This window comes from Trachurus japonicus, chromosome 16, assembly GCF_045865225.1.
Source record: "Trachurus japonicus isolate A0001 chromosome 16, Traja_1.0".
Classification (NCBI taxonomy): Eukaryota; Metazoa; Chordata; class Actinopteri; order Carangiformes; family Carangidae; genus Trachurus; species Trachurus japonicus.
The window spans coordinates 24,861,387-24,888,856 of NC_140922.1; the positions used below are offsets into that span (position 1 = coordinate 24,861,387).

The window sequence follows — 27,470 nt, forward strand, 5'->3', positions numbered from 1 at the left end:
TGAAGGTTTATGAGTGAAGATCCCAATTGATGAGACACTCGGCACTTTTGAGATGAGCCTAATAAAAACAGGTGCATTTTTACACAAAACCCTTGTTTGGTGGTTAAATTACACATAAGAGGAGGAAAATTAAAGACGTGAAGGAATGAAGACCTATTTGTGAGCAACTGCGATAAAGGAGGGAGAGGGAGTGAGAGTCAGAGCACTGAGTTATGAGAAGGTCGAAAGCAGAGAAAAGCGGGGGTGGGGTGGGACATTAAAAAGATTGTGTCCGTCTGGCTAATGGTGCTTTATGGCTCCCTCATGTCCTCAGATGGGCAGGATGACTGGCAGAGAGTGTGACCACTGGTAACTGTACATCACCTCTGTTTGCCCCCTTCAGCTGACGTTCCACTCAGCGAGACTGCCTGCCACGGTGAAGCGAACCACTAAAACACCATAAAACCAACAGACTAAACAGCCATTCATCATTACTGCGCACACATGAGCCGCATCACACACAGCAGTCTTAACTGTCCCACTCAGTGACTCAATGCACACATTAAAACTTCATCAAGTATTACCGATACAAAAAAGTCTGACCACTCAAACCTCAACCGCCATTTGTAATGTCCAGAAATAAGGCAATCATGGGTGAAAATGGTTTTGTTGGTCACTTTTATTGAACTGGTGATGACTTGAACCAAGTGCAAAACAGTACTGTGCTCCTTGAGAGACAAGTGTGGAAAAAGGATGTAAAATATTGAGTCGGATGGCTCCATCTTCACTGTGTCACTAAAATCCAGATTCCTGACCTGCCCAGTTCGGTGTCTGGAAGAAAGGCGTGAAGAAAAAAAAAGTCAAGTTAGACCATTTGAGGATCACTGAAAACGATCAAAACAAAATTCTGCCGGAAATGTGAAAAAGCATCATACATGTGCAAGCAGTTAAGTGCTGATGTTTTTCCTCGTCGGGAATGTGTAATGTGTGTGCTCTGTTGGTGAGCGCTGGGTGGTGGTGAGGGCTGACAGGGACCCTAAGCAGCCAGCCCAGATGGCAGGCAGTAAATGTTCTCTATATGCAAGTGATTTGTAGCCTTGAGGACAGCAGGATGTAGTGGTGCTCTGTGAGTTGTTTGCAGCCTCTTTTGTCTAATTACAAAAACTTCTTAATGAGTGGGGCCGCTGCTATTTTTTTTTTTTTTTTTTTTTTACAGGACAGGGTTATGGCAGCACTCCTGCTGCAGACATTCAAACAATAGGAAGGAGGGTAACTGAGCACATCAAAGATTAGCCACTCAAGAGCGGCACAGTTAAAAAGTGAACATTTAACGTGTCAGTTGTAACTCTGTGGCCTTGGTGCTGTCAGGGCTGTCGGGTGCGGGAGCCGGCCCATCAATCTGCTTTGACAGACGTGTCATGTCTTCATGCGGTGTGAAGCAACAGCTCTCAGCTTCAGTTCAGAGTATGCGTGTGATCATGACATTCTGTGTAGTTGTAGTGCTTGAGCGGTCTACATACCACTAAAATGCACAAGGTCAACATCAAAAACACACGTAAATGGGATGACTGGACCCTGAGCCAGACATCTGCAACAGGTCCTAAGTGCAGGGAACTCTAAGCTTTGAGTAATGTTCACCAAAAGCCGGTGAGGGTCCACCTTATTTACGTTGCTGAGCTGAGTCACTGAGCTCAGGACTCGTTTTATGGTTGTTTGGAATCTACCTTGTCATTAGACCTTTGAAGAGCAATGGAGGGATGAAAGCCTTCGCTCTGTTAAACTTGCTCTTACTGGCTTATTTCGTGTAAAGAGAGCTTTTGTTGATGGTTGTTCATCAACATTCTTCAGCCTTGTTCTTCTGAGCTGATCATTTGAGACACTTTGAACTGCCCTGAGCTCATGTTGACCTTCTAGCGATCCGATTGGTAAAGGGAGGGACGGTCGCCTCCAGCTGGGAGAGGTGGTATGTGTGCATTTTAAATTTACAGTATGTGTGCATTATTCACCTCATTCCTGGCGCTGTGGGCCTGCTTCTTCTCAATGTTCATGGCCAGCATCTGGCTGCGGAATGAGAGGCTCTTGGTCTTCTCAATCACCTGCTGGTATGGAGATATGGCGTTGTTCCCCATGACCACATGGCCCTGAAAACACAGACGAAAATGAATCATGCATTCACAATTACTCCAAAGAGCCAATCAAATTCGATCTCGCAGACACACCATCTTACAAGCACCAACCAGAGGTTGCAAAGATCCCATTGACATCTACTGTAGGCTCATCCACATAATTCCATGTCATTCTGAAGGACTGATTACAGAGGACTGCTGTGATGTGTAGGCCAAAACATGCAGGGGACCTAACAAGGGTGAGATATTGTGGTTGCGATGTCCTTACAGCAGTCTTTACCCTTCAATTACAAAGTCACAGCACAAATAATGCCTCTTTATCTTCCCGAGGACGTTCAGGAGGAGCTCCTGTAAAGAGCTAAGTGATAATCACAACCACATCTGGATTGGAAAGGTCCTTTTGAAAAGCTTTGATTAAGCAGTTAAGTGCTGAGCTGATTGATTAAGGAAGAAGACAGGAGGTCTCACCAGTTTGGAGTCTATCTTGGCATCCAGCCTGGCGTTGCGGATAAGGTTCACGATCCATCTCTCAGCCTCCTCAGGCGTCATGTTCAGTTTGTCTGCAAGCATGCTGTTGAGAAAACAGAGATGTGGGGCTCAGACCTGGGTCTGGGTAGGAGTGAACAGAAAGGCTTGTCCGTCTCAGCGGTGTACAGGTTCTGCTGAAAACTAAAAACGGATTAACCTGGGTCTGCAGCACTGTAATATTACCGTACATGAGGCCCTCAAAATGCATGAATCACCATGAATGAGTGAATTAATGCTATTCTGAAGGATGATGGGGTAAAAAAAACTTGATGTTTATCATTGCATTCAGTTTTGGATGGCAATATTGATGTGTAGGTTTGTCCACTCCATTGGTCTCAGACGGCCTTGTACCATGAATGTCAAGACATCCTTCACAAATCTTTGTCCAGACATTCATGGTTCAAGGATGTATCAAGGTGACTTTGGTGACCTTCTGACTGAGCAAAGCCATGAGGTCGTCATCACCCCCCCCCCCCTCAAATCTGCTTCAAATGGCTGAAAATGAATGACACTTGTTCAATCTTAGCTATGGTTTGTGTTTAGTGCTAATTAGCAAACATTAGTAAGGTAACACACAAAGCAAAGATGGTTAATATCATAAACATGATAGCCTCTAAACACCAACACTGTCTCTGTGAGCATTTTAGCACATTGGCTCGTTAATGAGACAAGATATAGAAAGGACATTTCAATGTATAAATCAAACCAAACTAAAATAACTACTGTTGATGTTACTGAACCGTCTTGGTTTTCAACACAAGATATGGCACAGATATTCTCTGCAGCTCGTCGATATGATAGGTCTTCTGCAAACAGTGACTTCAATTAAACTGGGTTGCTCTCTGGACATGATGTATTCTTAAAATATGTAATAGCACCAAATAACTCTTAGTTAACACTACACTACATTATGATGGATGTTGTACATTAGTTGCCAAATGACTAGTCACGATTTTCATTTGACAGTTTTAATAGATGGCCAACATATTGCGCTTCAGGCAAAAGGTGTATAATATGAAGCACGTTCCAAAACACTTCTAATGGTCCTCTGCTAATGGGAGCTTGATTTACAGACTTGTATGAATAACTCAATTAGACGTGCTAGGACTGCCCCATGTTGTGAGCCTCTGTGGTTACTTAACCTTTTATTTTTTGAACCTCTGTCCAGGACACCTGGCCACTTAAGCTTGTCATGGCACACTGGTCCAACCGGTGACTGTCCCTTGAAATAAAAGCCAGGTTGGAGACTGGGCTGCTCTTTGATACAGCTAGACGTGGATGTGTCACAGTGTCGGGAGGGGAGGCATGAGGGTGGCTGGCATTCTTTGATCCAAAGCTTTACCCAGTGCAGCTGGCTTCCCTTGTGGCTTTCAAAATAACTAGACCCCCTCGATATCCCCATCTAGACCCCCTTCCCGCCCCACATTTCCTGCCCCCTCCCCTCCTGTCTGACCCCCACCACCCTCCACGCCTACCACATTTCATATAAGGGCCCCAATAAATATCCTCAACCCCTCTGTGCACTGCCCACAATTACTACAGCAATCTTACCTCAAAAGCAAGACGTGGGCCCCTCCCACCCTTCGGAAAACCTAACACAAATACTGTAGGGACAAATTTGTCATTGTGTGTAGTCACTGTTTGTTTGCACAAAATAATAGGGGTTATAAGGACTATATAAAAACAATTTACTCAACTAATTATCACTTCCTGGTCCATTAATCATGTTTTGTGAGACTCCCTCAGTGAGTAAGCTTGAATCTACCCAGACCAAAACTACTTCTCACACCACGGCTCTTCACACAGACCCCACCACCAGTCATTTCTGATCGCAACTCAGGCTGACTTCTTGAAGACATTCTTTTGGTGGAAAGTAATCTTATTTGGGATTTGCGATAATGTCTGTCTTACCTCAAGGCTCAAACAAACAAACAGAAAAAAAGGACTACCACTTTCTAACCCATGAACGTTTGCCAAATTGTGGCAAAACCACATAAAGAAGGGAAGTAAAATGATGTCAGTGTCTGGATGGGGGCATTAAAAGCATAAACAACAAACAATGAGCATTACCTCAGCATAATGAGCAAAATGGGGTTTGGTCTCCAAGTGACAGTGCATCTCTCTCAACACTTTCACCGCAGTGAAGTGATGGAGGAGGTGGATAACAAGTAAGAAAAACACCAGTTGTGAGCTGATTCATGTTCATCCCAGCAGCCCAGAGGGAAGAGAAAGGAGTATAGAGAGACTGATTAACCTGTCACTCACATCAGTAAACTAGTAACACTAGCTCTGGTGGACAGATGATTACACTCCAGGTCACAAAAAACCTGGAGAAAACGACGCATGACAACAAAATTACTCCTATGGATTATTATGGGGACCTAACAAGTTCGGAAAAGTGTCAGCTGTCTAATGACTCAAGTTTGACTGGAGATGGATACCACATGTCAGCAATCATAGAGTGACACCAAGGTTTTAAGTCTGTGGACCTACATGTTGCTAGAGCAAGTGGCATATTATTAATAGTTGCACCTCAATATGATTGACTGGATATGAGCTTATGTCAAACAAACAGAAACACATTCCAAATTAATGAAATAAAACAAATTAATGACCCAACCTGTTGTGTCAAAAATGAACCTCAAATAGAACCAACATCCATCTGATAACCTGATGTGCCAATTGGTTACTTACATTGAACCATTTGGGAATGTTTTGTGGGAAAAGTTTGGAAAAGGGGGAAGCTACTTGGCCTGCCATCTTTAAAAAGACAAAATGTGCATACATTTCTCCTTAGCTGCAAACAGTTCCTTTCTCATGAGATGCCGATTGGTCCTAACCACAAGTGAATAGAAGGGAAATCCCACTGCACTGCAAGGTTACCTGTCTGATATAGTGCATAAATGCTGCTTGTTACAAGCTTCACAGTATAGTAGGGCTAAAGCAATGGATGATAATGGATTGCATAACAATGTATACCGGTAGTTGTGTTATGCCTAACCCAACATCTTCTCGTACAATCATGTAAAAACTACTAGAATAGTCAACTTCTGTTAAGAGCTCCACTCCATCATACTCACTGACATTCGGAAACACTCTTCACATATTTATCTAACAATCAAGTAATCTCGGTCAAATTTGAATGAAATTTGTTATTGGTTCAGATTTTACCCATATGATTAAGTGATTGCTGCACAGGGGTACTGGGTGTTTTGTTTGGCAATTCGGTAAAGTGGGGGCACAAGTCAGTCAAGTCCAGGTCAGATATGATGATCAAAATAAACATGGTCTGGTTTCCTCACAGGGGAGTTAAGCTATAACCCCTAACCCCTCTAAACGTGATCTGTGCAGCATAACACAGGAACAGAGCGTGCCCCAAAAGGCCCAGGGCCTCGGCCTGTACCAGTCAAAGTCCTCTAATCTAATTTATGAAAGAAAGTCTGGCAATGTTTTCCTCTCAGGAAGGACATTTGTATATCAGAGCAGGGTTACTTTATCTCATTGTCTCAGAGAGCTCTACAGCAGCTAAGTAAGAAAAGAGTGGGAGAAAAAAAAGGGAGATGTGAGAGGGAGCAGGGAACAGGTCGGACTCAAACAACCTACACTATTGACATCCTTTGGCCCTTAAGCCAAGCAGACAGCCTCCATGACTGGTTTTGTTTTACACAACCATGATCCCGTTCCTTGGGGGAGAGGGGATCACTTTCATTTCGACCCTTTACTCACTCTGGCTCCTGAGCTTTCGACTTGAGGCTAGGGGACTCCTGTGGGTCTCAGTACCTACCTCACACTTGAAGAGAGAGGTCAGGGATTGGGGTCTAGCGCACTTTGGGGAGAAAGGAGGATGGGGGCTGCTTCTCAAAAAGTAGCCCCCTTCTTAACATGGCTTGCCTGAAATGAATGCATTGTTAAACACTAACATATGATAGCGTTTGGGAGACTCGAAGCCATTTGGAGCAACCTTGCTGTTAGGCTTGGGGTGAAATTGATTTTTCGGGGAAACCGAAATGATCGTGTGGTCGTTTTAATGACTCAATTGTGAGGTGGAAAGATCCTCAGTGTTACATCCAAATACACGAGACGCTCCATCCAACTACCAGTAAGCAGTTGTGTACAAATACAATCTAGTGATGGGGAGGGAAAAAACTGCCCAAATGATCATGTCTCAAGCATTTACTCAAAATGTCAAAGGACAAGTGTGCGTTTGAGGTCAGTGCAGGGTCTCGTCACTGAAACGTTCATGGAAGGACTGAAGGAAACAAACCCTGTAAATCAAACTGGGAAAACAAAGCTAAATTGGAAACACACACACTCGGGACACTGAACAGTCTAGACAAAAGGATGTGTGTGTATGCAATTATGAGAGCAGGCTGAATCGCGTTTTCACTCCCTACAGTACATTTTACATAAGACTTTATTGCATAAAATAACTCAATTACGCCGACTTCGGGTCCACTTCTGTGTTCCAGGCTGTGGGCAAATGGCGAGCTAAATATCTGTGAAACCATCATGGCCAACAGCTGTAAAAATGTCCTCATTAAAAACAGCCATCAAACTCATTTGAATCCACACTTGGGTACAGAGGGCTTCTGGGCAACGCACTAATGACATGGAATTTGGGTGTCTGTCAAAAAATAGACATGTTCTGTCCATCGTCATAACATCGCCAAAAATAAAGATGGAAATCCCTGAAACTGACCCTGATAAGTGTTCCTGCTTCGGAAACCTCAACAAACAGCGAGCCGAGGACACAGGAAAAAGGTGAAAAGTAGAAAAATCACCGTTCAACTTCCTCTTTCAGTGTTACCACTAACCTTTGTGGTCCTTAACAAGTAAATGGATCCAATTGCAGTAAGTCTGCCAAAAAGAACCAGGACTCCTAATCAATTCCAGACAATCTGCAACTGGAGATTTCGACAGGGCCTGATCATGTTCCACGGTTCAACCTTGACTACAGACCTCCACGGCTCTATATAACAGTCAATGCAATCATTTTCGTGTCAACAGAAGTAATTCATTCCCTCTTTCCACTGAACATCATGTGTTCGTGGACCATATTTGAAATGCAGACCCTGCTTCAAACCTTCAGCATTCATAGTATGCCAGAGGAACAGCACACTATGAATACAGCAGTGGGGAATTTGTACTAAGAATTAGTGAGAAAAAGAATAAACAATAACACATGCATTAGCTATGAGATTAGGTTCAGCAACAAGCTTAAATCCTCCATTACAAAGACGAGGATTAATGGCTGGTATTGGTGAATGCCTCTTTATTTTTCTTACTCGTTAAAACTGATGTTAAGAGGCAGCCAAATTCTGTAATCTATCTTAATTGTAAACAATCACTTTAACCCATTTCTCCTCTCTCTGCTGATGCTCACTGTAATTGGGATTGACTCCATTTCTTGGTCTGAGTGGTTCCTGTGCATTAGAGCAGGTAGGTAGGAACCAGTCTAAATCCTGACCTCTTGCTGGGAGAAGCCTATCCGAATTGCTCTCGGGACAGGTGGTCTTAAAAGTTTAGTGAGCACAGCAACCTGTGGAGACCCTGGAACCAGTTAAAGCTCACAATGCTTAATCCTCAAGATGTGTGCAGTCAGCATGGCTGTGTGTGGACGGGCAATAAACACTTATCTGTGAGGGAGACTCCACTCATCGCTAAGCCTATGTTCTCACTTCCTGTTTGCTGAACGCTTACATAGTCTGGAGATAGCAAATATGACTTCCTGCTAGCCTTTAAGGATGTCTGTCAGAATTCTGCTGAGTGATAACTGTAGCATCCCCCATACGGCATCCCCAATAACACTACTGCTTATTCAACAGTGGCTCCCAAGGGTTAGTTTCACTTGGGGAGGTTTGTACTTAGTGACTAACCTGATGCTAATGCACTGGTGAATTCTGCAGAAGGTCTCAAAGATGAAGAGGCGGGCGTTCTCAATGAAGTCCTCCAGGCAAGCCACCAGGAAGAAGTCATTCACAAGAACCTAGGAAACAAAAACCATGTTATGTTAAAAGCAGTGTAAATATTACACAAAGAGTTATTTCTGTCCCTTTTTACAAGGGCCACTTCAAAAGGTTCTCCTACAACAGTTTAAGGTTCAAGTTAGGACAAACAGTTAAACAGAGAGAAGTCAGAGCTTTTCTTAGACTCATCAGGGCAATCCATTGTTGTCCGGCCTAAAGGTCCCAGTCTGAGAGTCATGAGAGTCACAAGTTTCAATCTGTCTGCTCTACAAAGTAATGTCTCATTCAATTAGGCAAAAAATCTATTCAGTGAAACAACAGTCCAATCCATTTTTTTTTTATAAGTCCACAGTAAACAGGGCAGGTAGGACCAGACTGTCAACAAGTACCTCACCAAAAAATTTGTTTTGGCTGAAGTTTTATAATTAAATAGTTCCTTCTATAAATGCGAGCAACACACTGCACGCATAGCATGACAATGAGCATGGAGAATGACATCGTTAACTGCTGTAGAGAGAGAGATGTGTGTGTGTTCATGCTGGCTGCATTTACTGCTGTAGCAGCTCTGAATCTCTACATAGAGTTTGCAGGTTACTGATGGGATTTATCTTTATAAAATATAAGTTTGTAATCATATTTTTTGATGTCTGTATATAGTGTAAGGTGTCAGTTTTGTTTAATATTGCTGCTAAGACGTAAATATGACATCAACAGGTCTTTTCTTTACTACAAGATGAGAGGCTGAATCTCTGGATCACACAACCAAAACACAAGGGAAGTGTGTGTCACGCAGCCAGTCTATCAGCTCTAAGCCATTACCATGTGCACTGAAATGAAACATGTTCCGCAGCTGCCACGCTCACGCCACACATTCAGTGCGTTCCTGGCCAAAGTCGGTAAGTCTGTTCGTGACCCCGGGCCGTGCACGGTGCTTCAGATCAACCACAAATCTTTTCACTTCTACAGACGCCGTGTACAATACAGTGAAAAAACAGGGGCCGACCGCAGAGGCGGCTGCATTGTCTGCGACTCGTCATCAGTCATCTGGTCTGGTGGTTCAGTGTCAACTCTCCTGTCCCGGATCACCAAATTTCATAGCTACAGTCATCCACCAGCGGCAGCAGCACCTCCAGTCCAAATAAACTCACAGATGAGAGCAAGTCCTTTCAGCCGTCTATATACAGTATCACCTGTGCCTTGTTACCAGTGAGAAATACGGCCCTGCTTGGACTCTTTGACGTCTGCTACATATGGCCGATTCATCTACTTCATCTACTGTAAATGCTCGTGACCCAGCTATGGCCCCAGAGGTACCACTGTGTGAAATGGTCCCATTTCTCAGTGCTCGCTGCATTCCAACTCTCCAGTGAGTGCTATTTCACATCACAGACCTCCATCTTCAAAAGTTCTCCGAGAATTACTCCGTGCTTGGTTTGCTTAAGCTTAGAAAGCCGCTATCTGTCCTGAGTTCTGCTTGAATAAATCCCAACTACATGGCGCTATCAGGCAACACGCATTTCAGCTATGACAACGCTTATCTAAGGCTGATAAACTTTGAGGAGTTAAGTGCCCTAATTACTGTCATCTGGGATTCAAGCCACAAAAGCTTAAACAAATTCTGAAAGGGGGCTTAAAGAGCCCTTTTATGTGCAATCTGAGGGCCTGACTATAGGTAGGCCTATACTTTTCAGTCTTTGACATGCAAGATTCAAACATCTGACAGTGATTCCAGATTCAGGTGGAGTGGGAAAGAAACAAAAAGAAAACTTATGCAGCCTGAACAGGACAATTTAAACCGAGCTAAACTCTCCCTCTGAAAGCACTTAGCTCAAACTATTGTACAGGGTACAGTGAACTGAGCACAGGGGAGCTGAAAACAATACCCATATCTTGCCATTACAGCAATCAGTAAATAGATAGGTGCCACTCTTCTCAATGGCTCAAAATTGATGCATTACAAATGCTCATCAAGACAACAGCCCATCCCAATGGGGTATCGGCTTACCTCAATCACCGAAACATCCTTTTACCTCTGAAATAATGCACTTTTTAAAGGCTTCCGTGTGAATTTCTGCGGGCGGAAAAAAACTGCACGACAAACTTCAAACAGGACCATTTTGGGAAATGTTTGCAGACCATCACAGGCAATGCATTAAAGGTGCTGTTAAACACTTTTGGAACCACCCACTTCGCTAGACCTGTCAATAGAGGGCTTTTGTACCTACTGGACACGCTCTGTTAAGACTGACAGGTAGTCCAGAGTTTAAAGCACCTGGAATAACTTGGGCCTCGACCTCGGAGGTGGCCCAGGACTGAGAATCTCTTTTCACCAAAGAAGCGTCTCTGTAAACAGGGTCCCATGAGACAAGGTCAGGACCAATCCAGAGAGCTCCTAAGAAGTGCATGCAAGTGTTTAACAAGGTTGGTGATTGAGGGCGTGTGTCGTGTCTCAGCTGAAATAGGATACAGCTCTAATATTGTTGATAGTACATGTCATCATTTGGAGATGGCCCCTGGAGGCCTCTGCACAGGAAAAATCTCATTTTCTTTTGGAATAGGCTGTGGATTTCTTTCTAACCACGATGAACAGATTTTTTTTTTTTGAGGGTATAACTAAGTAAAAACAAATCTGCCCAAATGAGTTTGGTTTAAACTTCCTCATTTGTTAATAGTGCTAAAGCCCAAGACTCTTTGTATTAGCTTGAAAATAGGCTAAAATGAAACGGAACCTTCACTAAACCGCTGACATGATTTATAAACATTTACTCCTGGGAAAGAACCATTTGATCAGGCCAGATGTTTTTCATTTCGAAGGTTTATCATTGAGAGGCAAAAGATGAAAAAGGGGCCAAATAACCCTCTAGCCTTTTATTCCACTGTAGGTCCAAATTATCATGTCATCTGGGAAAACCAAATTACAGTGCATATGCAAAGAATGCACCAGTAGATCGAGTTACACAAAATATACATACATCACAACACCAGCTAGGACACCTGTTCTCTCTCTGAATCTGATTAGCGTTCACTGATTGTGTCCACGGGATCTGACCAGACCCTCGTAATAGGGCCTCCTGGGCTTATGCCATCAACGCAACACATAATTTGCCATTTATCATTATTATGATCACGTATAGGTATTTATGTTATTGTGTCCATCCTGTTTATCCAGCTGCACTTTCACTGCAGTATCTGAGAATTCACACTAAGCAATTTGTAGAGTGAAACATCAAAGCCCCACAATTGCTTGTTATACTGACAACAGGTCCCACACATTAAATTAAGTTTTCCTTAAACAAAAAGGATATGTACTGACATATGACTCCTATTGTGTATATGTTTAGAAATACATATATTGCATATTAAATACTTATACCAGTAAATTATTAGGTTCACCACCTAGGTAGACCCAAAACAATGGTAATATTACATCGTATTCAGCTGTTATTGTCAGATTATACTGATGCTTTTTTTGACTTAAAGGGGGTGGACAGAGTATTAGAAACACCCACATATGGATGTGATGAGGTTAAAGCCTCTGTGCACTATAAAAGTGAAAATAAACACCAATTCAACTTCAAGAAATAGGATCATCCCTTCATTATTTTTGTGACTCATGGACTCTAATGCATTTGTTTCCTATTAGGGTTGAAGGAAAGGCAACTGTAATACGACTGATATTATGGAGATATATGGAGAAGGTGGTGACTATATCACAGCTGTTTACTAAGTGGACACAAAGGCATAAAAAAGGGGTAATTTTGTCAAAAATTACTGGACTTACTGATAACAAGATCAAACGGTCAAATTACAAGATTTTCATTTTATCTTTCATTGAGCTATAAATATCATCCTCTAACATTTTTTGTGTTAAGCTGTGTTGTCAACATAAAGAGTGGACTCCTACTGTGTGCTCTCAGTCCCATTCTCACATCAGGGATGACAGTTACATTTAGCCATTACACACCGAAATTGAAATTAACACTCTAAATGAGGGAGCTATGACAAATCTCCCACAGAAAATGAGTGTCTGCACGCCTCTGCGGAGACCTTTGCTTATAAAGGTTTTACTGTTAACTACTAGCCTGGTGGGTCAATTACAGGCCATAGTAAAATCTGACTGCAGCCTGAGTCATACAGTGTCCGAGCAGCCCTCTATATCTGACAGTAAGAAACAAGGCGCAGGCCATCACCGTCCTGACCCACGCAGACCTCCGGCGAATAGGAACATTGTGTGAACAGGCAGAAGGTCACGTAGAGCTCACATGGTCACTAACCATGTTTACTGCCATGTTCCATGTGAAAGTTCAGGAGTCTGACCCACAAATCACTGGTCTTCAGAAGACCTCTGTATTGTCAAGGAGAGGCACAATAAACCCAAGACTAGCTCCTCCTCGTAGTTTGGGAAGAAAAGGTTGAGTTGAATGTTGTTGGGGTTACTTAAGTGGTTACTCACCGACTCACACTCCCTGAGTTTCTTCTGAGCACTGTCGAAGTCAAAGTTCACGTACAGGCACTCAACAAACTCTGTGATTGGATCTTTGTAGGTGTAAGACTCCTGAGAAAAATAAAACAAAAATCGAATCATCAACTCCACATGCATCTACTGTATATGTTTACATATATATTATGCAGCTCTTGTTTTTTTTTATATATATACACATTTATAAAACAATGTTAAGATGCAAATGAAGAAGTAGTATATTTACACAGACAAGCATACTGTATATAAGACACATTGAAATCTAATACATGATTTATCACAGTTACTGGGACGACATCCAAAGTGGTTTTGGAATCATCTCGTGTGCATTCATTAAAACAAATACACTCAATCTGAACTGGAACTTGAAAATGTCAAGTCCCAACCTGACCCGAGTCCAGTGACCAGAGATAGCAGTGATTAGATCTGTGCTCAGATCACTGAAGTAGCTGCTGCCATTAGTGAGAAGGTGCACTGCAGGTACATGGCATTCAGTCCGTTCACCACCATTTACCAGAAGTAATAGGCTGAAGGCTTCTCCAGCTTGGAACCAAACGCCACCATTCACTCTCTGCTCTTAAAAGAAGTGCTAGCACTGTTCTTGGGTTACACCGGTCAGTGACTCATCCTTCAAAGTATGTACCGCCTGTAAGCAATGACCTGATAACTGTGTGAAAAGGAAAAAGTCCGTTACCTGCTGTATGACCTTCACCAAATCCTTCAGAACCTGCCGACGCTTCCGGACATCCTTGTTAGTGATGACCGCTGTGGTCAGGTAACGCAAGATGTGGGGGCACATAGTCTGGATCGCATTGAGGTATCTGGAATGAGGAAGGATAAAAGTAATCACTTATCAGAGCAAAGACATGATCTTTACAAGGACACATAATATAACATTTTGGCTGCTTATAGGGCTCCTGGCATTTAAAGCAGAGAAAAAGCCTTTGCAGCTGAACAGATAAATGTCCAAACAGGACTCTCACTGCTGGACATGGCTCCTAGATTTAAGCCGTCTCTTTCATTAGTGTCCTATGAGAGGAGGAGGAAAAGGAAACCCTGACAAGAAGATATAGATCAGTGAGCAGGGACCTGCCCAGTAGCTGAAACCCAATCCATCAGGGACTGATGTTTCAACCACAGGTCAACCGGCTAAGGGCTGAACACAAGAGACAGGACGCCATTACAGGCTGATTATAATCCCACACCAACTCTGGAGACGGTGCTCTGTAAAAACAATGTGTAAGTTTTGCACACACATGGACTCAAGGCGAAGTACGCGCCATTTTTAATTTTTTTTTTTTTTTTTTTTTACAAGATGGCAATCGGTCAACACATCGACCGTATCACTACAACTCCTCATTGGATTCTGAATGCCTATCTCTGAACTTCACCTTGCCTGCACTTGAACCCCCACTGACAAAAATGTAATCATAAAAGAGGAAGTGGAGAGGGCCCCTTAAGGTCTCCTTTAGCTGAGTCCAGAGCAACACATGGGGTTCAGAGAAAGAGTGCCGACGACAGTTTAATTAGCTGAAACAATTAAAGGGACAGGAGACCTGTGGCAGTTGTGATGTTGAGTCTAAAAACAGAAGTGGGCTCTTTGGCAAAGCCGTCGTCAGCCTGGTTTTAGGGAGCTGGCTCCCCTCCCTCCCCTCCCTCCCTTTGTAGTTGCTTGACTCCCGTGGAAGACCGCAACGCTCTGTGCTGTGTTCCTGATTAACTTACACCTACTCACTCTCCAGGGGGGGGTCCAATGGCAAGCAATCTTGCATGAGTCACTGTACCATATCTTGGGGCATTCACCCTACCCCACTTAAGGGACTTCATCTTTTTTTTTTTTTTAAGTTGAGTTTTGAAGCAACAAGCAAAGCTGCACTGGTTTGCTGAAGATGCTACTGAGGCATGCACCCAAGGAATCAAGTAAGAGTTCAAATTTCCTCCGTTGAAGGGGGGGGCTGTGGGAGAACACAGACGAGGGACAGACAGACGAGGTCCCGTTTCACAGCTCATCTGGAAACGAAAATGATGTTCAACAACCAAACAAGTGATATAGACAAATCAAATGACTCGGTATGCGCTACCGGTTTGCACCTGTATCCTACTTAAGTTTGCATTATCTGCTCTGAGGTCAGTGCAGTCTGTCAGTAGTACACAAACAAGACGTTGGATGAACATCTGCTGACTGCAGGGGTAACGGAGGTCAAATGTGGAGCCGAAGGCCAGCCACTGGTCAACGACTTCAGCCAAAGGAAGTACTGGTCAAGAGATGGGAAACAAGAGCCAAGCCAAGCCTCAGTGGGGAAAACATGAGGTTTCTAGACTGTGAAACTGCAAAGCACACAAAACTACCTCAGTTTATCCACACAGATGGCTGGGTGAGCTTTTCATGAGTAATTATTGGGCTGGCCTCCTTAATCATCCACAATAAAATTAAAAACTGAGTAAAATTCAGGGAACCAGACATTTGAGAGTGCTGTGTTGTGGTAGCCTGTCATACTGTCTGTGGAGCCCAATCATCTGTACAATTATACAAGCCTGCAATCAGAACAGGGGGAGGGAGCAAATACATCAAAATAGGTGGTGTGCAAATTTTAACACAGTGTATAAAGTTTCCGATCTGCAATACACATGGCCTCGTTCTCGACTTGGAGAGTAAACAGACCACACGAAAAACACACACTTCTGAAACCACTTTAAAAATACCAGCAGGGTTCACGAAGAAGCCCACCACCCAAAAATGTGTTATTAAAGCAAATGGTTTTCTCTAAATCAAGTTTGTGCTATAAAAATGACCAATCTTTTTTCCAAATGCTTCTGGAGATATAGTGTAATAATAAAATTACTGTAATTACACATGCTGTACCTATCAACACAACACAGAGGAAAACACACAAGTGGTCACAATGTAACAAAACTGGACTGGAAAAAAATGTCAGATTTGTCAGAAACAGCTGTTGTCAAAATACGGTAAGTAAAGAGAGATGTTATGCACTCAAAGTTTCAACAATCAAATTTAATACTGTATTATAAATGTACTTACTGTGGCTGATACAGAAAGAGCTCGATGATGTTGTCTCTTCCCTTGGGGTGGTTGAAGAAGACAAAGAGAGACCAGTGAATGAGCCATGTCCTCTGCTGCAGAGACTGGAGAGGAGAGCTGACGGACTGGACGAGGAGAGGACAGAAATCCACGCCGGCAGGAGGAACGAGAGGTGACAAAGCAAAGACGAGACAGACATACAACAAAGAAGAAGTTAAAAACCTGTAAATTCACCTGGACCAGTCCTTTTCTCCAACAGGGTATACGGTTAAAAAAAAAAGACAAAGAAAAAATAAATGTGCGTGTGTGCCCTACATGGCCATCAATCAAACAAAGACAACCACTTCATTCTCAACTACAAGTTCCTAAGCAGTCGGATGAGCGTGTATGTAGGTCAGGAATAAAATGCCACAGCAGAGCTGCAGTCAAAGTGAAATGTCAATATGGAGGTCTATGTAAGGGAATCTAGATGAGGTATCAAATTCTGAGAAGTGGAGCATTTACGTTGTTATCGATAGTCTCCCTCAGGCGGGTAAGGTCCTCCATGGCTGCCTCCCAGTTCTGCATCAGGATCTCAGAGGCCAGTTTGCCCCACAGAGAGTTCAGGGCATTCCTGTCCGTCGATGGGACCTTGTGGACAGAAAACATGGGACACATGCTGAAAACTTACATTACAACATATGAAGCAGCAATTTTTTCCACAACCATTTGACAGACGTGATGCTAATTAAGCATCTTGTTATACACGCTGGCGGACTATTAAGTAACATCTGCCTCTGTACACAGCTTTGCCACTACTTGCTTGGCTTCAGTGGCACTGCTGCAAAGAGCAGTCATTTTTCTTATTTATACTGGATAAACTGATTAAATTATGTCATCCTAAGGGAATGGGGCTTGACAGAAAAAGAGAAATGGATCATGAAAGACTGTTTAGCTTTTTATAAAACTGAATTTGCTGCACTTTTAGATACGACAGCCACTGCATTGCAGTTGACCATACAGTCTGAAAATTACCAGATCAAATAAAAGGCATGTTTAGAGCATGTGTGCCACTACGCTGCCCAAACAATTTGCAAAAACTAAATCATTTTAATAGCAGTGGAGCTTGACTTGATTGAGTAATGTTGAACGTCCTCAAATCTAATTGCATATCAGCAATGATAGACTTATAATCAATGCCAATTATAATTTGGGCCTAGTTACAGAAAACAGTTCAAAATGTCATTTAACTTGTCTGCAGTCAAAAATAATCCTGTGATTTAGTATCATAGTCCCAAATTAGTGCAGCAGAAATCCAGATATGCTGACTTTTATTGCTAAGTATGAATCAGATGACAGGACCATGATGCCAAAGTCTATCTCTGAAATTGCCATTTCATAGCACTGGTCAGATCCATCCTGATAAGTATTAAATATAGAGTGTAGTTATATCACCAACAAAAAATTCAAAACCAGATATTTGGCTCCGCCCACACTCAAAGCGCCAAAAAATGTGTGATTGATTGCAATGAAATGAAACTGCACAGCATAGCTGATCAATCACATAATCTGCTACATTGAAGAGTGTTTGTCATTATAAAATAAAGAATCACCATGGTTTATTATTTATTTACCCTTAAATATATTGTTAATTATTAGGTTTGGCAAGCCTGACTGATATTGTAATACAAGCCTGTGTTTATTATTAAAGTTTATTCAGTTTCTCTTGGCTCTAGGCTGTCAAGCCGATGAATAGGCCATCTAATAACCTGTCAAATAACAATGCCTAATATGTACAGTGCATTGAATGCAAGTTTTTCATTTTTTTTGTGTTAACACACACGCACACACATTCAACTTGAGAACAAACATTGCAATAATTTCAATGCCCTGACACATGAACTGGCTCAGCTTGACATTACCTTCAGTGACTGCGGACAACTTTGTCGTTATCACAAGGTAATTAGGCTGAAATATGAACTGACACTAACAAGACACAACTTTGTGAAGATAATCACCTGGAAATGTTGCAGGCTACTGTTTCTGATTTCCAGCACAGGCCAAAACAAACAAAAAAAGAATCAGGTAATGAAACACAGGTTGGGAATTCCTCTGAACCTCGGCGGCGCAATCACTCTGTAGCGGACATTAGACTACACCCTAGGGCTCATGGGAAACTCTGCGCCACAGTAGTTCACGATAACACCAAACACCAGACGCAGTGACATGAGTCAAGCAGGAAGTCAGGGTGGGTGTCTGCTGAGCGGCCAGAGAAACCTAGATGCTAACCACACGCCCCCGTACACCGACGGACAGCCGCTAAAGTGGACTGTGAGACACGACAGATGTGCGAGTGGAGGAAACACTAAAAAAAGAACAGGTTTCCGCTGGAACCCCACAAATTGGTAAAATTATTCTGATATAAAGGTTCCTCTTTTTATCTTGGCAAAGCCCAGTTCCACGCTGATAACGTTTCAACAAAGTGCTATAATATGAAACGATGGCAGGTAAATGTTTGGAAAATCTCCTGTGGTATTCCACCAGAGGAGAACCCAGCAAGAGCGGCACAGTTTCTTTGATCAGGGTACAACTCAGGTCTATTATGAATGATTTTTTTTTTCAGAAGTCAAAGGAGAGAGAGAAAAGAGATCAGTATTGTAACAGTTAGAGGAGAAAAAAAAAACGGCCACACTGCCCGGATAAAAGGTCGGTGTTTCATCTGTTGAAGTGTTTTGTTTTGTTTGTTAGTTTTTTCCCTCTCTTGGAAGTCCCTGCCCGCTATGTTTGGCTAACCTCCAGGTCATTATGGCAGCCTTCTACACACACACACACAGTCTGGCTTTCACTAGTGGCCACGCTAGAAAAGTTTCAATACCTGGGTTTTTCCAGCAGTTACCTTAAGTTTCCATTGGTTTGTGAAATGGGCACATTTCACTGACTGACCAGCAACAATAAATTTACTGTGCTGGGGATCCGACGGGATACTCAATCTTTATTCTTAACATTCAATCCCTGCATTAAGTGATGATATGAATAAGTTGCTCTTTTCGGGCTAGGCCACACTGTAACAAGACCTGAGGCATGGATTTTGCAAGGCTGGCTTCCTTCGTTTAATTGACTGGGTTTCCCACGTTAAATGACTTTATGGAGCCTCACCTCTCCCATACGGGGGAGGGGGAGACAGACAAGGGGCCTGTGAGGATGGGAGGTCCACAAAACACTGAGAAAAGGGAAGGGGGGGGAGAGCAGTACACAGACTCCCACTAATGAAATCCATTTCTACCTTTCCCCCCCCCCCATCTAAAAAGCCTCTTGCATTGTCAAGAGTAAGCAACAGATATCTAGTTACAGAGCCCGATCTGGCTGGAACTTAAAATGAGGGGTCTCACAATTTGAGGGGTAAAAGCAAAAAAAAACCCCTCTCTCCTGGACTTCGAACAACATACCTCAATTAGAGCAATTTTGGTTTATTTAGACTGAGTTGCAAAGCCATAAACAACTGTTGCTGGAGCAGTGAGACATATCCGTTGCAAGCTTTTGAAAACTTTTCTTTAATGCTTTTTTTTTTTTTTTTGAGGCGAGGGAGTGGAAGTGGAAAGCCTGGGTGAATTACTTGTCATTTTGTCTCGGATGCAACTCTTCCTTCTACAGATTTGGGCAGATCAGTGAAAAACCCATCAAATGAAGTACCCAACTGCTTTGCGTTAAGAGGGTTGTTTATTGCGAAGAGGGTTCATCATTGCACAAAGTCACTGCCAAGTTTTTTTTCAGGAGGGGACACTTCGGCGTAGTGAATGTGCATGACTAGCCAGTCACTGACATTCGAAAGACAAGAGGCAACACAGTGCAGTATCAAATGCCAATTAGAATGGGAACAAAAGATGGTCTTAATGTTTTTCACTCTAATGAATAGACAAAATGTTGATCTTATTCTTGCCCATTCTTTCAAAGCTGGTTTTGGCTTGGGTCCTGGCTTTACCGCAAAGCTAAATGTTGAAACAAAGACAAACAAAAGCAAGAGGACAAGTGAATGACACTTGGAAACCACTGACTATGCAGGCTGGTTCCACTGGTCATTATAGGCCATTCAGTTGAGTTGAACTTACTCACACTTCATACAGCATCACACCAGAAGAGTCAAACATTGCTACGTTTCTGCTGGGAATTTGGTTTTATTCCAAATGGAGCAATAATCTAAGACAAGGAGCTGGACACAAAACCTGAAGATACTGTGCATGCGATCTGGAAGGAATCACTGGGACACAGTGATTGTAATTTTGAGCTTTGCCTTTGCTAGCTTCTTGAAATTGGACATGCTCGGTGGAGAGATGGTGGTTTAAGTGTCTGATTTTAAGGTTGCCGTTCCAAAAGTTTTTGTATTTGTTCCTCCGTGGCTTACTTTGGACTTGCAGGCATTAAAGTGTAAGCTTTGAGTCTTTCTCAATCATGGCGAACAGTCAGTCTGGGGAAGGTTATATGTCTCCTCACAGTTCATGGTTCCATTGATAGTTATTGCTGTTGTCCCTCGAGCAGCGTTTTGTTCAGTTCATAATGTCAAGACCCACCGTGACTTGTGACTGGGTATTGGGCAAGTCCTTTCATTATGCCATTTTCAGGGATGAACAGTAGTTCTGAATTGACTGGAGAAAAGCCATGGTCTCTTGTCAACAGCACATTAACACCTGATAAAACATCTAATGTAAAATGCCCTCGCCAGTAGTAGTTGTTTCTCAACATGTACGCCACCCCTGGAGATTTTCGACTCTCTAAAAATACAAATTACTGCAGAGATGCAGCTGCTTGTGCCAGTGCACAGCTTCATTTGTAATTAAAGACTAGCCTCACACGGAAGATAAAGCTTAACGGTCAAATCGTAAATAAAAAAGATGAGGTGGTACCTTCCACACAATAAACAGCACATTATGAAATGAGATGCTGCTATAATAGCTCCATATTGGCTCCAGAAACGGGCCATAGAGAACAAGTTTTGGGAAGCAGCAGCAGCCCAGTCTCGCAGTCGAGCTGCACCTAGCCCATTCACAGCCACGTTCATCCTTCACTCATTTCCGAGGGCAACGGGAGAAAAACCACGAACTCCAGAACCCAGGCAACAAATCTCTTTGTTTATAGAGGAAATAGGGAGTGTGCATGGGCACTAACAAGAATTCTGCCAGCACTCTCTGTGAACTGTAATTATCTTCCACTGCAAAACAAAACTTAGGAATTATCTGATTTTTAAAAAACAGTTACCTTGAAAATAATTTAATCAAAACTTATACACATTTCTGTTCTTATTCCTATCTTCTTTTTCATCACTTTAAATTAGATGAAAGTCCCCCGGCTCTAATCATACAGTACACCCAACCGCCCACCCACCCACACCCGCCCACCCACACACACCCTTCCAGAAACACCTTGCAAAATGTGTGGAGCCCTCTTCGTGCTAACTAACAGATGCCTCGCATAACTAAGCACACCATAAGCTCAGAAGTCGTGACAAGGGACTCTTGGCCACAGCACTCAAATCAATAAAGTGTCTGCTGAGACCCGCCCCTTGAGGAGACTACAGACAGATTATGCATTCCGCCACTGATCACTTGGCCCAGTAAAAGATCCTACTCAAGTCCTAGAGCAGCAGTCTCCTCCTAATACAGAAGACGTGCAGTGAATTGAATAGGCAATGACGTAAGCTTTTCACATTCAATTACTTCTAAGTGTTCTTTTCCTATCCTGTGCGAGCATTGGCCTTTTGAGGAATTAAAGTAATCTGGCAGACGTAATGTGATGTTCAATTTTAATATGTCAGAGGAATGCCTTAAGCAGTATATAAATGAGGACAGTAAAACACTGCAGACACAGTTATGTGTACAGTTATCAACAAAAAGCACTATTAATGTTAAATGGCATTGAATCAGTGTGATAAAAATCTGAAAACTTACCAAGACACGGAAGAAGTAAAGGTACTCTGCGGCGCCGGAGTAGTTTCCACACTCGTACTGGAACTTGGCATATCTGTATAGCGTGTCCAAGTACTCCTGACGAAACTTCAGGAGAAATACGATGTATCAATATCACAAACGGAGAACATGTGAATCGCTGACAGACCAAGTCAAACAATACTTCAGCATATTTTCAAATGAAACACTGTGCTGTGCTTCGTCTGTAATTTTATGCAGCTCTGGTGCCTAAGGACATTCCAGTTTTGTGTCGTATCTGTTGGCGTTTCTTCAGAGTCAGGGTGTTGTATTTTTTTTAATCATAATAAATATGTCTGGTCTACACCAAATGTATTGTAGACCGCTGTGACTAAATTACAAATCCCATTTAATTTCATATTTACTTGTAGCAGTGACATAGTTTCCCTACTGTGGTGGCACACCACTGCTAAATGAATATAGAGTAAACACCGCTATATCATATCAGTGGTATTTTGCCACAGCAAGAGAATATTTAACTTTTGGAACAAATCTGCCAAGAAGTGGTCATGTGAACTAAATTAGCAATGCATACGTACATAAATATATAGGGCTATCATTTCAAGCCTACTTGTCTTCCTATATTTATCTGTCCTTCCTGCTGTCCAGTATCTCAGAGCAGTGTGCACTGACGTCAGGTCTTTCACTAAGGTTCGGTTTAACTGTGACAGCCAGTGGGTGCTTTGGGCCGCACCAGGCCTTGCCCACAGCAGGCTGTGGGACCCTGAGCCTGGGCTGTGTGGAGGTGCACTGAGGACAGCATGCAGGTCAGCGGGATACCGGAGTGGGAGGGGACCGATGGAGGGGAGGGTAGGAAGCCAAACATCACGGTAAATATAGAACCTCCGGCATTCTTGCGGCTCTATCCACGAGTCCCGAGCTACTCCGTTTATTCTTAACAATTCACCACAGAATGTAAATGTCCGCAGAATTTGTGCAAGCCATACAAACCCTGAAAATGAGTTAAGGGTTTTGGGAAGTAATTCTGCATTTCCCTGCTCAGCCTGCCCCTCCTACTTCGCCCCTAAAACAACCATGGGTTCACACAAGAGCCATGGGAAATGCAGGGAAGAAGTGAGATGTCAGCAAATCAGGCCAACTTACGTTATGTTTTTCTGCCAAATAGTCAAAGAGCATTCGTCCATCCCTGCAACAAAAAAAGAAGAAAAAAAAAAAGAAGTTAAGACAGTTCCTGTAGTTAGAGGTCATTTAACTTGAGTCGCCATTTGGCTGACGTCCTGGTGTTTTGAGCCCCATTCAGGTATATTTTTCCACTTCTGGTCTAAATCAAGAGCCGTGCATAAATGAAGTCCATTTCATATTTAAAACAGTGTGATGGGTTGTATATTACATTTGGTTTGGCTACTACAAATCTATGTTAGCCTTGTCTAACAAATTATGTCTGGTGAATAAAGTGAATCCTGATTTCTCAGCACAGCCTGTGAGTCTTTATGGCTTTGTCAAGAAGGAATGCACTGGCTCTTCTTAACTGTCCTGTCCAAACTGCATTTTACAACTGTGCCTGTGACCTAAAATCTTGGTATTTCTGTAAACACCACACTGAAACTGCATGTCAATCAAGGGTATGTATGTGCATTTTCAGAATGTGCATTTGCTAACATTTGAGATGTGTGTTTAGTGAATTTCATTTAGTCTGAGGTTGGATTTCTTTACTGCTTTCGAGGGTCCGTCCACTCCGTTGCCTGCACGGAAGTTAATAACAGATCGACTCTATAAGCTCCTGGGTGCCTTCCCAGTAGTGCTGTATGTCAGTCTCCTGTCCACTGCTGAAACACTGACCCCAATAATATGTATAAGCCACTCACTTTCCATTACTGTCAACACCAAAATCTTTTTTTTTGTTACTTTTTAAACCCGTCTACACATCAGTCTACACTGCATATAAATCCCTCATATAGAAACAGAGAACAAGAGAATAATATCTGCGCCATGTCCTGACAGTGATACAAAACATCTTACATTTTACTTTGCACTTGTCGAGAGATTTACATGAGAGCCAGCTATTGAGATTTACTGGTGGCAACTGCTCATGAAAATGTCTGCACAACATTACTGCCACCTTCTGCACTGAAAAAAATCCAAGGAGCCATCTGCAGCATGTTGACTCAAAAACTCAAAAAGTGGTTTCAAAGCTTCAACAAATGAGAACATATGATCCCTCAATGATCCCTCAACGCTGATAATGATCCACAGACTTGTATCTAATTGTGATACTGCCTATAAATGCAATAATAATAATAATAATGTTAATAATAATATGATTTACTATAATGGCTGGGCTTCTTTTCTGGCCTAGTTGTCCAAACAAAGCCTAGTAACCAACCAATTATAGGTAAAGAGACAAATAGGTTCTGTGACCCAGTAAAATACTTAGTGAATGTGTGTGTATTAAACCCAATAGACAGGGTATCAGGGTTGAAATATCAGCTAATTTCAGATTTTCAGCACTGGATGATTCTCTAATCCAAACTCAATGTCGAAAACAAGCAACTGCATCAAGGGCAATTTGGGCCGTAATGATGGAATAAAACTGTCCAAGTCTGTTGGCCATACAGAGAATTCTTCATTGACCCCAGATGAGTTTCCCATTGTTTTACGAATTCAATGGTATGAAGAAAAAATAATGTATAACTAAAGACAGACACACGATTCCTGATCCAAAAGGTAGATTTCCTTTCCTCCCTCCGCACTGACAGCAAACTAACAATCACATAGACATGTGTTAAGTCAATATTACTATTATCAGGCCTCAAATCTCACATAACAGTTCCTACAAATCTGTGGCTTAAATAAACATATGTCTACAGCCCAGCTAAAAAAATATAATAAAGCAGTGCAAACTGAAATGAGATGAAAATGGAAAATGTTTTTGATTAACTATACATGCTCGCGCCAAGAAACATTAGGAAAGGATAAAGGCTGAATATGACCAAACTATTTTAATCACTGTAGATGACAAAACAGTCTTAATAAAGTTAACCACAACATCTTGCGTCTGTCTCTTTTTACTTCTGTCTTTGCTGACTTCGCTCAGTTAAAGCACTGAAAAAGATTCATTCAAAATACAGTTTCATGTTCTTTACAAAATCCCTTTGCAATGCTGCCATGAACTCTACTGTTTCAAATAACAGGTTTTTACTAATCCTCCAATCATGCCAGCTAAGCCCAGCAATAAATTGCATACTACTCTGTAATAGAAAAAAAAATAACAGGCTTTACCTGGTAGACTGCATCTGCCTCGTTGTCTCAGGGTCCTCAAACATTTTCACAATGGGCTCCGTCTCTGACTGCAGCTGCTTAAGCTGGGCCACAACCTCTGTCCTCTTCTCCTTCAGGGCTGACACAGGGAAGATAAAGAAAGTCATTACCAAGAGCAACAACATAAACCTGAATGTGCATGGTCTGTGCCCCAGCACTGAAAATGCTGTAAAGCAAAGTTTACTGCTAAATCAATTCTAAATGGAGTAGGCAGGCAAGCAAAATAGCATTTTATGATGTATATCGGGCAAAATTAATACTTTCCTTGTTTTTGTGCAAGTTAGCTCTGGGGAAAAGAGGATGAGCGTGTAACACTTACTATGGGGGATTTCCTTATCGGGAAAAAGACTCCTGTACACGTCCATGGCGAAGTCCACCATGTTTGTGTCACTGAGGAGATCCAGTTTTCCATGAAGCAGCTCCTGCTCATTGTAGATCTACAATAAAAAAGAAAAGAAAATAGAGTTGAGGGGGAAAAGTTTGTACAATAGGTGTTTTACCTGACCAGGAGACTCTGAACAAGCCAAGTTACCAATACCAACACTTTTACATCGAGTTAGTGGATAATAGGTTTAGCCCAGTTACTTCATTCATCACTTCTGGTCAAGTGGATCAAATCAGCCTTCATGGGCTAATAAGTACAGATGCGTTTCAAATTAAGGGAATATAGTGTTTTATTAAGATGAAGAGTCACCATGTGCCACCAGAACAGTTTTAATGTTCCTTTGCATTGATTCATCAATGTCAATGTCAATGTATTTATATAGCACATTTCACATGGCGAGCATATAAACTCAATGTGCTCAAGTCTCTGAACTGTATTGAAGGGATGAACGCTGTTCTTCTGAAACATATTCCCTTGTTAAATGTTTTGATGATGGCACTGAAACGCCCTATTTAACCAGTCAGTGCAAAACCTCCCACTGGTGTGTATTATGTGATTATCATTACTTTTGAATAGCTAGTCAAACCATTCAGTGACTCTGTGTGCCATATGGACTGGGGTATCGTATTTTTAAACTCATTTTCAGGGTTTCTCCTTTAATCTATCACTTAACTGTTAATATATACATATTTTTGAGGTTGTAATATACAATCCACACAATAATTGTTATATTAAAGACCTGCTGACTGTACTTGACAACGTTAATCTCAACGTGGGCTGAACATAGCAGGCAATGCTAATGAACTGACGTCCATGTTAGCTCTCTCTGGCTAGCCAGCGCTAACAACAGTTTAAGCGATTCTGATGGATATCTATATCTATATCCATTGTCCGTGGACCTTCACTTCCCGTAGCTGTGTGGATTAATTTTTCCCCGCTGTCAAGCCATACTTTCCAGCTGTTACCTTAGCGCACATTTATATTTATTGTGTGCGTTTTGTACCACTCTGTCAGCATCTATGGATTAGCATTGTCCCAGGGCTATGTTTCGAGCGTCTCAGTGCCCGGTAATACATCATTTGGGCAGCAATATCGCTGTTTTACGGTATGGTAAAGTGTAAATAAGCACAACACAAGACTGTGTAAAACGTAATACTCAGGATGCAATTAACGCGCATTCCTGCAAACATCTAAAACTGAAAAAGCGCGTGGTTCTCTCGGCTAACGTAAAGCTAATCACTAAGCAATGCACTACTTCCGGTGTCGTATTTTCAAATGAAAATGTATATCAAAACATTTGAGGGTCGTGATATTTCACGACCAAACGTTTCGACTGTGTTTTAGTCCACGTGGATTGATCCTATCGCCGAGGTGTTTGTAACACTTTTTTGTATTCTGTTATCAAAGGCCTGCTACATATAACGCGTTTTCGCTTTTGTTTTGAAAGGGGAGCGCTCCGTTTCCGGCTCCACGCCGGTTGGAGCGTGGGTATTTTACATAGCTGTAGAAAATGTGACCAACTCCTCAGCGTACACGGCGTGTACAACTGTTTAAAACCCATAAATAGCTGACAGAATTAACAAAAAAATACGCGCAAGCGTTTACATGTTGTTATATTTCGTACCTCTTTGACAGATAGGAACTCCAACAGCGGAAAAACGAGATGACGGTCTAAAAAGTGGGCAATCTTGGTGGTGAGGTCGTATTCCGCCATCTTTGCTCCGAGGAAAGGG

At 42.3% G+C, this 27,470-nt stretch overlaps 1 protein-coding gene across 1 annotated transcript; it reads right to left on the bottom strand.

Moving 5' to 3' along the window:
• Nucleotides 1-643: 643 nt before the first annotated feature.
• eif3ea (eukaryotic translation initiation factor 3, subunit E, a) lies at nucleotides 644-27,470 on the bottom strand. The gene is made up of 13 exons (XM_085802765.1): nucleotides 27,362-27,470; nucleotides 25,672-25,789; nucleotides 25,314-25,431; nucleotides 23,178-23,220; nucleotides 22,038-22,142; nucleotides 16,624-16,749; nucleotides 16,120-16,244; nucleotides 13,774-13,900; nucleotides 13,053-13,154; nucleotides 8,510-8,619; nucleotides 2,574-2,676; nucleotides 1,986-2,120; nucleotides 644-810 (listed from the first exon to the last, which is right to left on the bottom strand). Exons 1-13 carry the CDS (start codon nucleotides 27,449-27,451, stop codon nucleotides 775-777), a joined length of 1,338 nt encoding a protein of 445 aa, XP_085658891.1. The 5' UTR covers nucleotides 27,452-27,470; the 3' UTR covers nucleotides 644-774.